Source organism: Syngnathus scovelli, chromosome 2, assembly GCF_024217435.2.
Source record: "Syngnathus scovelli strain Florida chromosome 2, RoL_Ssco_1.2, whole genome shotgun sequence".
Lineage (NCBI taxonomy): Eukaryota > Metazoa > Chordata > Actinopteri > Syngnathiformes > Syngnathidae > Syngnathus > Syngnathus scovelli.
In genome coordinates, this window is record NC_090848.1 from 7,599,375 (window position 1) to 7,612,094 (window position 12,720).

General features: G+C 41.9%; 2 protein-coding genes across 6 annotated transcripts in view; one reads left to right on the plus strand and one right to left on the minus strand.

Annotated features, from left to right (window-relative positions):
* The window catches only part of LOC125989252 (uncharacterized), a 30,765-nt gene extending 23,079 nt beyond the window's left edge, over window positions 1-7,686 (minus strand). Inside the window, exon 1 of one of the 2 annotated variants that reach the window (XM_049755393.2) lies at window positions 6,994-7,686. The gene's annotated coding sequence lies outside the window, so the exon portion shown is untranslated. The remainder of the gene's footprint in view (window positions 1-6,993) is intronic. The other variant, XM_049755391.2, reaches the window with a different exon arrangement.
* A 2,967-nt stretch (window positions 7,687-10,653) lies between these two features.
* nkain4 (sodium/potassium transporting ATPase interacting 4) overlaps window positions 10,654-12,720 on the plus strand; it is a 31,812-nt gene continuing 29,745 nt past the window's right edge. The window contains exon 1 of one of the 4 annotated variants that reach the window (XM_049755398.2): window positions 10,654-10,970. In XM_049755398.2, coding sequence (XP_049611355.1) covers window positions 10,917-10,970 — 54 coding nt within the window. In that variant the 5' untranslated portion in view covers window positions 10,654-10,916. The remainder of the gene's footprint in view (window positions 10,971-12,720) is intronic. The other 3 variants (XM_049755397.2, XM_049755399.2, XM_049755396.2) reach the window with 3 other exon arrangements.

A 12,720-nucleotide genomic window follows, 5' to 3' on the forward strand; every position in this document is an offset into this window, starting at 1 on the left:
CAAGGTGCCATGGAAGGGAAGTACTAAATAAAGCTATTTCAAAGTTTTGAGGCACCAAGAAATCTCCACCCCAGTTGTGTCACTTTGCTTTCCGACTTAACACAATCTGCTTCCTCCCAAAATAGCTCAGTGCTCCTCTGAAGCAGGCTTTTGGCACACCACTGTGATTGACAGTTATGGTAGCGTGCAGGGGAGGGAAAAAAAAAAAGACCACAATATCCACACTGTGACAAGACTACCGACTCACTACAGGATCTGAAGAGTCAGTTTGTGTGATGTTGCTGCTGTGCTGCATGCTAAAAGATAGGCGGAAACAAATAGATGAGACCGCTGGGGTTGCAAGCTCACACGTGACGCGTATGACACTTAACCTGACACGCCAGATGGCTTGTTTCACAAAACCCTGACTTCTTTCAGAGATCCAGAGAAAGCACTACTCAGACAGGAAGAAGAACATAAAATAGGATGAATGGACAGTAATAGTTATGGTTGTAGCTTTGGAATATTTTTCTAATCGAATATGCTATTGATTAGTCCATCGACTATCTGAATAGTCTTTCTGCCATCACACTAACTCATTTCTACCCTGAGTGGTATGTGTGAGTGCAGTAAAATAATCACGGGATTATTCAAATTTTTCAAATAATCCTCGCAGCCCCAGTCACAGTTCACCGAGTAACCGATTGCGTTCAGACTTGGTAATGTTTCTGGAGTCAGTCCAAATAAGAAAGTGCACCATTCTCAATTGTTAAGAATTGCAGTTGTTCACTCATTGTGTAAAAATGGAGTGCTCTACTGGGTTGTATCCAACAGATGTGCTGTTGAGTCAGTCTCAACTGCAGTTTCAAGAAGGACAACAAGAGGTCAGTGAGAGAGATTCTCCCTTGCCATTGAGCAGCGTGACAGTCACAAAGATTCTCAAACTGGTGTTGAGAAAAGAGCTATTTCACAACTACAGTCGACCATGACTCATATTATTATTTAACAGTATAATCTGTGGATTTCTTTACTCTTCTTTTCACAAAAAAACGGCTATTCAGTACTGGTAAAACTGCTGCTATAGCAACATCTATGTTCATCTATTCAAAAGAGACCATCAAGGTCTCCTTTCGGTGACGGGACACAGCGATATCACATACCTCATAGATAACGTTATGTTTTTGGCTTGATCTAAAAACCAAACCAGATCACGTAGAGAACATATAGAGTGTGACCCAAGTCCTTTCATGAAATGTTGTCAACCGTCTTCAAGCGGATGTTTTGATACGCTGTGAACTAGTCCTTCAAGACCAAGGCGGCCTCTGGGGTGGAGTTCAGTTGATGTGATCCCACTTTCAGCAAGCAACTCTTATTAAGCAGCACATCTAAAAGCTGGCAGATTCTCTTACTAAACCAATCGATACACAACGCGCCTCTCTGGGGGAGACGTCGACTCCACCCTTCCTGCAACTTTCGGCATCCCCCCCCCCCCCCCCCCCCCCCCGCACGCTCACTTGCAAACGGAGAAGAGGTAGATGCACTTCGCCACCCTGAGACCCGAGTGATAGCATATGCGGGTGCAAAAAGTCCTCCGAGAGAACACAGACCGCCTGTTAATGAATAAATAAACACAGCAGTCAGCATGAACACTGCTGTCCTCTTCATCCCGTACACCTCTGTGACAGTCAGAAAAATCGATTAGCAGCACTCCTGTGCAAAGGGGGACTCGCCCGCCTGCTGCTGCTGCTGCTGCTGAGACATTCCTGTAGACGAACATGCTCCTCATTAATGTTAACAGCAGAACTGGTACGAAACCAGGGCACCACATGCAAATGAATTCATATGGCAGAGCAGCCCAACTTATTTTGCCGCACAACACATCAGGGTACCCGCCTTCCTGTTGGCAAGACTGCTAATTATTTCATCTCCTCATTCTGAAACACACCACTCAACAGTGCGAATGGTTAAAATGTGCACATTGAAGTATTTCCAGATTGCCCTTCCTCACTCCAAGTAACAAATCAAACAAATAAAAAGAGCCAAAAACAAAGGTGTATTTAAGCTTCTCCGCTGAACAGCAGCCGGGAGGCACTGTTGCCCTATATAAACAAGAATATTTAAATCCCTGCAAATTTCAGTCGCTATCCTCACAACTGCCTCTGTGGCAAATCTGAATGTATTGAACATGAAGACTTCACACATTGACTGAAATTACTTTTACTTCCAGCAGCACCGAATCTCGTATTGCACAATTAAGGCGATCGATGCAACTCACGCACACGCTGAAGACCAAATAAAAAGACCACAAGTATAATTTGATGCTAAGACGTTTGCTTTATTGGGATTCTTTCTTTCACATCAGATAACCTGACGATTACTTGGCTTGTGCAATACAGGATAAGCCTGGAGCACAGGACGCCAGCGGTGGAATGGGAATAAAACAGAATTACAAGGAACAAATTGCTTCGAAACTGCAAATGCATGAACATCTTTTAAAACCTACAAACCGACCTCCCATGTGAAAAGTGGGCCAACTCCTGACGAGGCTACACAAATGCGCAAGGTAGAACGGTACCAATTAATTCAATAATTAAGTAATCTTAAGTAGACTAAGGTGTGTCCTTCCCAGAACGTCTAACCCTAAGTTATCATCAAGCACCGCACAACAGCAAATACAACTTGCAAAATATACCCCACGATAATTTTGGTCTGCAAAACAGCAAGGCCACCCCTCTGAACACATCGTGGAATGGTGCCTTCCAATTTGCCACCAGCTGTTCCCCAGTCGCTACTTCCATGAGGCAGAAGCATGGCCTCACTCTTTAGCAGCCCCGAGGTAGCAAAAAGACGAGGCAAGACAGAGAAGTTGATATTCACGAGGTGACACAAAGCCGACGCATAACGGCGCAGGATGTCACGTCAAATAAAATGCACGGAGGCCTTCTTTCAAACAGGAAGGTCTGATGCGGTCAGATAAAAGATGTCAAAGCCGCACGCCGCTGGATAGGATGTCAATGATGAGCCTTTCTATGATGTCATATTATCTTTCCAAGAACAGCTGTCCCACTGCTGCACCCGGTCGGCGGCTCATCATGACAGCAGCTAATAACAATTGACACTTTCCCCAGGCGCACGTGACGGACTGATACAAATATGTTTGCCATGGAACTGCAAACGTCTTAACTGTTTACCTAAAAATTGGCCCACTTCAATTCATGTGCAGTTGTTTCATTGTTGATTTTTAATTACCCATCATTCATCCAGATAAGACAATTGAGAACAGATGCTCATTTGCAAATAATGCCAAACTGTCTGCAGACAGACTACATAATTCATTATCATAGCACATGGTGAATGAAAGGTTCATAACACACTAAAGTAGGTGTAGCAATCACGAACAATAACTCTCACTAACTTTTCCGAGATGACATAAGAGGTATCGGAGATAGAAAACTGCTGGAATGGTGTGCGTGGGTATGCAAAATGAGCAAAGAGCCAAGATAGGGCGGGGTCTTGCCAATGATTGCTTTAGCCCCTCCGCAGCATTTTTATCGTGTCTGGCTTGAAAGTATCATGTGCGGAAAATGAATTTTATTGGATGTTCAATTTAAACATGATTTGGCCTGCAAGGCCTTTTCCATGGCAGAAGTACTATCAGTAGCTCTGACCTACATTTGCTTAGCCAAACAGCATAGTTGCACAAATCTTAGTTGAATATCATCAGAAGACCCCCTCCCCTCCCAAAAAATAAAACCCAACAAATCTACCAAACAAGAAGAGTCCAGTTTTCTCCATTCAACCTTGGTGAATGATCATGACCTGGATAACTGTGAATCTACACAAACATAAAGAAACAAAATGAAAGCACAGTGGTGTTTTTTTAAATTGATATTCTGACAGTATGTCAGACTGTCAGAATGACAGCATTCAATTCCCTAATTTCTATTTATTTTGTAATATTTCTCTTTGTGGTACTTATATAGTGTTGTATGTTTGGAACATCTGACTTCATCCTCTATGTGCTGCCATGTCAATTTATTCTGCCCAGGGTCAGTCGTGTTGGCCGCTGTAACTGAAATTATATTAGAAATGGGACTGTTTGTCCTCCCAAGGCCAGTGAGCTGGCTCTCAATGACATTGACTTGTTACAAAAACTTGTTACATCCAAAATCTGTAGCGATTTATTAATCAGTATCACTGGTGAATGTAACAATTTATAGAAATATTTCGTTTTTGTCCTAAAACATATTGTGAACTGTTTCAAATGATGTATGTGAAACAGTTGTGTGCTCTTACTTGTTTTTGATGGTTTTCATGAGGTAATAATGAAAGTTGGATTAAGTCGGTTAAATCCCTAGGTATCAGCCCACAGTCCGCCACATGTACAGACAATTGTGTTTTTAATTTGTTTTCATTCTACATTGTGTCTATATCCACTATATTTACAGTGTAGTCACTGTGTTACAGTACTACGATGCTTTATGCAACAGAATATCTTTTTCGATGTGACACTATTTGAGCTCATGATATATGTCAGGGCTCCAGACTATCCCCAAATGAGACAACGCAAATACATCTTTCATCTTCTCGTTCCTGTAAACCAGTAAATTTGCTGATTTCTTTTTAAAATGACTATTCTTGAATATTTTTTGTTGCTAACACACGTCAACCAATTTATCAGTAATATAGTGAAAAGCCCTGTTCCTTCACTTGGCCTCTGCATTGCCTCCTTGGCCTCTGCTCAGCATTAATAATGAAGTGATTTTCATGCAGACATGATTCTGTTGCCATGAGCCTGTTGGTCTCCACATAGCATTAAAAGTTCGCTCAGGCTCCGGACTAACACTTCTGGCTAGGACACGGCTGTCTGACTGATATATACCACAATGATATGGATAAGGTGCACACGCAGCAGTTTATGCTCACCATTGCACACCCACAAAGCAGCAAGCCAAGTCGCCTGCAAAGTAACAGTTTGAGAAGCCAATGCAATTTTTGTTACTTTTGTTTCAAGGTCAGCTTGTAGGTAGAGGTCTTTACACGAAATACCTTTACAGAAAAACATCACCTCTATTAGCAGGAGCTCAAAATGTCCTGTCTCTTCCTATCAGTCCCCGATAAGGTCTTACTGTAAATGTTAAATGCAAAATATATATTTTTTAAGTTGTGTGTCTCGTTAATTTGTGTTTTGAAATTTGCATTTTTTTTTTTTCATGCAATGTAAAAGTGTTTCACCGTTTGTTATTGTGTTTTGCACTTCCCAGCCAGTGTAGATAAGAGATTGTCATTAATGGTCATTTATAAGTTCCGCCAATGTAATATATTTAAAGCTACATATACATATAAGAACAGTAAAAAAAAGTATTAATTATAAATATAAATTGAATATAAATTAAACTCATGTCAAGGCACCACTACTGTTATACAAAAGAGGTGTGTGTGATGTTGAATGTACAGTTTTCCATGTTGTCATATGAAAGGGATGAGATATTCATGCAAGGGCGGCGGCAACTCTCATACTCTCGCATACTTTAACTATGAGATGAAGACAGTAGGGCATCACAGTAGAAAAAGGAGCACTTCAGTCCTTGTCGCCTTGGGTGCAACATCGGCAGAGATAATTCTGTGGGGAGCATCTGACTGTTTCCTACCCCTCAACAAAAGGCTGACTCTGCCCTCGCCCGCTTGATGTCGAACGCACGCAAAGGATTTCGAGGCTGAGACTTGTCGTCATTTTCTACAACAAGCAGGGAACAGGAGGCCCTTCTATGCAAAGTGTGGGTGTGCTGCATGCCGTGAACATTATTGCCCAGGATTCCAAGCAGGGGGCTGGAGCTTCATCGCTAATGTGAAAGGTGGAGTTCCTCGTTCATCGGAGAGCATAAATCGAGCAAGCTTCAGAAACACCACTGAGTTGAGTAGAAAAAAATAAAGCAATAAAGTTATTAATGCGACAGACTTGCTGATGCACTTTTTAACAAGACAATCAAACACAAAATGAGAGCACTCGCAATGAGCTGCTGTACACCACAACTTATCCCCAGACGCTCACACACAGACTCACCTGCAGCAAATCATGAGATCACACACTAGGCTGCACCTCTTAAAGCCACACAGTGAGATGACATTACATACAATAGTTAGACTTCCTAAAACTTTTTTATCTTCCTTTTATTTTGCTGAATACACTAGTCAAACTTAAAACATTTGAAATTTCCGACACTAATGTGAAATCGATGCCATTACAACGTGAAATGTACCACATTGTGAAATTGATGACATTACAATGTAAATTTTACCACATCAAAACATGAAATGTACCCCATTAAAACGTGAAAGTAATTTATAGAAGGAAAAAAAAAATTAATGTAATGTAAAATCTGAATTCTGTCCACAATGCCAATCTTTTCCAACAACACATGCTCACCCATAAAAAGTTTAGACTTGAAAAGTCACTGGAAATGACATTCAGGGGTCATTTTGGTCTTTCTGACCACCGCTCATAACAAGCAGCTGCAGTTTGAGTATGACTGGTGCTTGCGCTCTTATCACCATAATATGGCAACCCACGCCCTGTGGGCCACAAGCGGATTAGTGATGAGTGTCTGTGATAGGAGGGCCCCCTGACAAAGGCTTTATTAATTAGGCTCACATTGACGCTGGGCCCTCAGTAATATGCGGCACACACTGACTTTGATCAAAAGTTTTCTCCCCAAGCTTCATCACATCTCACGCTGCAATCCTCTGCATGATGTAAAACGGTCGTGCGTGCAATGCGCCGGGGGTGTGTGCACAAGAGGGAGGGGCGGAAAAGGAAAGTGGAGTTGGGGGGGGTGCACCATTTCCAAATTGGTCAGACAACTTTCACACATGGTTGATCAATGCACGGATGCACTTTAACCGAGGAGCGAGCAATTGATTGATTGATTGATCTCAGGGAGGGGGCGAGTGGTTTCAAATCAGTCCAGGCGTCATTAGCGCGGGCAGGCGGAAAATACATTGAAGGGTACTCACTCGACCTGCCGGTGCTCTAGAGGAGCATCTCCGTCTCTCGCTGCCAGCTTCTGGGTTGACTTCTCCCGGGACGAGGCGCGTTGAACATCGCTATCCTTCCTGGCAGGGCTCCAAACCTCCTTTAGCGACTCTCAGCACTCATCGCTCATTGTCGTCACCATGCAACATAAAAGCTGATGTTAACACACAAATGTCTGATTTGGATCCCCCTTTTTGTGCCTTGCAAATGCCAGTCTGTGCGTGCAGCAGTCAAGTGACAGCGGCTATTTGAAGGGATGCTGACGCGGAAGCTGAGGGGCTCGCCTCCTTCCTCCCTGCTCAGCCTCCATCAGCCTTGCAGCACACGTGACGACCAGTGGCAAACACAGCGCTTCGCTTCCGGGAACAGCTTTCAAAATACAAAGGGTTGAAGTTTGGACTTGCACAAACAATGTAGTGATGCAGCCCGGCGAGGGATTTAATTTAAAAGTTTGATGCACAAATGTATGAGCAAAACTGAGGATTGCATTTAAGATTAAATAAGCAGCCAGACGTCGAGCAAATATTTTAAAAATGCAGCATCTATTTGACCAACATAAAGCACGTATAGGCAACTACAGAAAATAATTGATGTCATCATTATTTGTTTTTATGCTTGACATGGAGCTCTGCCTCCTTTGACCAAATGTTCATCATGGCAGGAGGGTAAACTGTGAGGTCAATATGTGCTAAGCAGTTTTATTATTATTATTATTATTATTATTATTATTATTATTATTATTGATGATAATAATAATAATAATATTTCTTTACTGACACAATTTTGCCCTTACTGTGTGTAGTTTGCATTTTCTTCCAGCTGAGACAGACAAAGTCTAAAACAGAAAGTGGAACACAAAACTCGAGATTCATGGGGCAAACTTAAATTTTGTGAACATAGATATTTTTTCAATACTATTGCTTATTTTGACAGAAAGCAACTCATATCCTGTATTTTTTCGCCGTCTTAGGTTTGACTTGACAGCACCAGAGGCATCCATTCATTGAAAATCGACCTCACTTACGCTGGCCTCCAAGCGGCCAAAGTGAGCCATTACAACGACTGCTAACTGAAAAGCATGATGTCATTATTAACTCAGAGAATACTGGAGAGGAGCACCTGCATGAAGCTGGTGCGTGGGTGGGGGGGCCAGCTTCACGCAGGTGAGAGGAGCGGGTCTCCGCCAAGGTCCATGCACTACAATACACACACATATTGTCATGAAATAAACCTCATATATATGAAAGCGGAAAGACTGAGAGGCCAAATAAACCTACCGAGCGCTGAAAAGTAACCGCCCTATATGCCCCAAACGAGGGGAAAAAGCTGATCCTTTTGAGGTCTCTTTTCTATTGTTGTCCATCTCAGAGCCAGACTGCTGGGTCTCCTTCACAATGCGGGTCCCCTTAGAGCAGAGCGCCATTGGCTGACCTGTCGTTTCACATTAGCGTCTTTGCACAGAACGACTGCCCCGCGAGGGGACTTGGATACAATTGTCATGAAAGAAGAGCAGTGGACATACACACACACACACGATAATACTTGCACAAATAGAAGGTGCTGGCCAAATTGAATAAACCCAATGAGTGCCTACTTCAAGGCTTTGAATGGAATTTCAACGATGACCTCAGCTTCACCTTTCAAGTAGTACTGCAGGAACCACTCACACAGAGCACACATTCACAAAATGCTCTCATAACATATGCAGGAGGGAAGGAGGGAGCAATCTCTAATGTGGTCGCGTGCTTAGTGAGTCTTCACGGGATATGGGATCTACTCAAACGTAGAAAATGTACACAGTGGCTAGAAAAGGTCTAACTAACTAACTAACTAACTAACTAACTAACTAACTAACTAACTAACTAACTAACTAACTAACTAACTAACTAACTAACTAACTAACTAACCAACCAACCAACCAACCAACCAACTAACTAACTAACTAACTAACTAACTAACTAACTAACTAACTAACTAACTAACCAGCCACATCACCGCCTATAGAGTGAGCACATTTGTGCACTAACATTATACTAGTTTATTTTTACTTCACTCTTGAAAATATGTTTTTTTTTAGTTAAATTGTACTAGTTATAAGTAATATTAGTGGTGGAAAAAAAGCTTTGAGATGTTTATCTTGCCCTGGCATTAAGACAGGGGTGTGTGCCTTTCATAGCTGCTGTAAATTATATTCTTCTAAATAAATTAATATAATAGCAAACAAAACTTCACATCTACAGCTCAAGGGAAGTCAATTTTGTAGTCCAATGCACTACCGGAAACACAACTCAAGGAAAACAATTGCAGTGTAAACAACCAACTTGCAGTGTTTATAAATGGATTCACAAGGTGCACATTTTCATTTCCTGCTGGTCCATTATTCAAACTAGTCATGCTGCTCATTTGTAATGTGTGAACTCACAGTTTTACCAACACCTAATTTTCAAGGTGTTAGACCTAAATCATGGAAGGATACTTTGAGTAACTGTGACTAGCTCCTCCTGAGTGCAAATAGATGCCGATAAGAAGTGCAGTGTGGGATGGAGGCACCAAAAAGTAGCACAACATATGTACGTACTATAGGGGTGTGTGATGAAATGAAATGTAAAGTGTTCTCTGGCTCAAGCCGCAGAGGCGTAAAACATTTATCAAGCTGAGAAGAGGTGGATCCTTCCTCTACGCACTGAGTGCAGGGCAGGGAGGGCAATTGCTGCTCTTATTGTTTCCATTATTCTGTATTGCACTGGACCGCAACTTTACCAGTTACAGTATCTTTGCAAATTTAGCATTTTATTTTTAAAGGCTGAAACCAATAAAAGAATAAATCCCCCAATTTTTTTAAAAAAACAATAACATTGTAAAGAAACATCACTTTCAAATGCAAGTCACTAGTAATACTTAGTACGTAGAACGTGACACTGCACACGACCATCATCATTCAACTGTGTTTTAAGTAACTAGCAATGATCAACTTCATTCCATGCAGTACTTGAATTAAAAGATGAAATTGACTCATTAAAGACAGATCCAGGAACTAAAAAAAAAAACCATTTCTTCTTTATATTAGAAAGATTCACCACATGTTGACATTTGCTATCAGGGTGAGAAGCTTCCCGTGCTATTAGGCAGTCCTAAATCTGTGAGCTCTTTTCAGGGTTCTTTATGGATCAGAAACAATTACTCTTGTATTTTTGCCATGTCTCTTTCTCTTCATTTCAGACAGACAGATAGACAGACAGACAGACAGACAGACAGACAGACAGACAGACAGACAGACAGACAGACAGACAGACAGACAGACAGACAGTTGTTTATTTCTTTTTTCTATTGCATTGTCACTGTATGTGATTGCGTGATTAAAGAACCACGAATGGCATTGATGTAAACTTGTGTTTCATTTTATGGCCACAAGATGTCGCCTCTTTTCCATCCTCAAATTGGGACATTAGGCAATTGAATAACTTTTTTTCCTTGCACATTTAAGCTCTCAAATATAAGCGATCACTGCAACATTATTTGTCCATTTTAGCATTTTTTCTAAATGGTCTGATCAAGACAGAAGATGGAAGATGGTGGCATCGCAAATTGGCGCTCCTAATTACAATCCAGCCTCCGGGTTGATTGCTTCACCAACACCATGCAGCCCCTCCTCCTTCACCTACCAGTTTAACAGCGTCGTCTCCCAGGCAGCCAGTCACCTCAGCAAGCCGGACAGAAACATCAAGTGTGACGCTGTCCTGTTTTCTGCTCAAAAACGACTAGGTTGAGGGGGGAAAAAAAACGAGACACAATACTCCGCTTTCTCTATCAAGACTGAATTTGCTCGCTATATTTGAAGCTCCTTGGACCAGCTTTTTAAAGTGTTTCTCTCCCGAATCAGAGTTCGTCACTGCGGACAGACACGATGGGCTGCTGCAGCGGCCGGTGCACGCTCATTTTTATTTGTACCTTACAGTTGGTAAGTGGAGATTATTTGTTGTATTAATAGAGTGACATCTCTGCCTTTTCGAATGATGATCACTTTGCCTTTAAAGTTGCCGTTGAAACCTTGATGATCTTTTATATCTTACCCTTTGTGTTGGATGACGAGCAAACTTAACTGTCAAGTTGCAAAATATAAGAACAATTACAAAAAGATGTGACATTAACTTTTTACTGTGATCCAGTTTAATTGTTTTGATGTTGACATGTTGTCAAGTCATCCATTCATCTATTAACTGTTCATCCTCACGAGGGTCGCGGGCGCGCTGGAGCCCAACCCTGCTGATTCGGGCAGTAGGCGGGGGTACACCCTGACTGGGTGCCAGAAAACCATTCGCACTCACTCTCATGGGCAATTCGGAGTGCCATGCATGTTTTCTGGAAACACGGAAGGAAACCGGAGTAGGAAGGGGACAACATGTGAACTCCACACAGCAAGGCCAGAGCCAGAATCTAAACCACGACCTCTGCACTGTGAGGCGGACTTGTTAACCAGTCGACCACCACTGTGCCGCCTACTGTTTTCATTATTATTATTAGACAACACCATTTCGGTAAAAGTTATTTTAACAAACTTTACAGATTGAACAGTCATCATTCTTCTCAGAAGAACCTCAATCAAAACCTGAGCTGAATCGGCAGAGGGTGGATTATTGAGACATCAGGGTAGAGGGGTGTTGAGCGGCAAGAAAACAATGGGCATAACAGCTGTATCATCAACAATATTCGTCTCTTGTTGATGCAGTTGGGAGTGAAAATGTGCTGTCGGCGTTGATTTCCTTTTTCAGGTTGATGCGGTTTGATGTTGTTAGGGTGTTGTTGAGCAGCGTCTCAAACTGGAATCGAAACACGCCTGAGTTGAATAGAGTAGCCAAATGTCTCTTTCAAACGGTACGCATTGTCTTGCATGTTTTTAAAGAAATAAAACCAAAGTATTTGATATCATGCATAGTCAACCACCAGGATTTTGATTTTTACCAGGTATTTGATTAGTTGTTTCATGGCTTTATTAAAATTGAGGATTATCACACCACAGCCCTCACAAGTAAACATTTGAATAGCAATTGCGAGGGCTGCAGAATATATATATAAAATATCTATATCACGATGGGCGGCACGGTGACGCACTGGTTAGCATGTCCGCCTCACAGTTAGAGGGTGCGGGTTCAATACCACCTACGGCCCTCCCTTTGTGGAGTTTGCATGTTCTCCCCGGGCACTCCGGTTTCCTCCCACATCCCAAAAACATGCTTGGTAGGCAGATTGAGCACTCCAAATTGCCCCTAGGTGTGAGTATGAGTGTGGATAGTTGTTTCATCTCTGTGTGCCCTGTGATTGGCTGGCAACTGGTTCAGAGTGTCCCCCGCCTACTGCCCGATGACTCCTGGGATCGGCTCCAGCATGTCCGCGACCCCTGTGGGGACAAGTGGTATAGAAAATGGACAGATGGAATATCACGATGCAATATGGATATCGCAAAGACATGTAATAATTTTCTTATGGAATTGTATGCTTTGATCTGAACTTGACCAGGCAGATGCAAACTTATATCTTCATTGCTATCCAACATTATCAAGGTTAATTCCAATTAATTAGCTAGGAATACATTGAGGTTGCTTAATTTTCAGCATGGAAAAAAATTTAATCTTTCATTGGATAGTAAAAATGTAATTTCTTTAGGTACACGTTAAATATCACAACACTGATATTGTGATTGTATTCAAGAA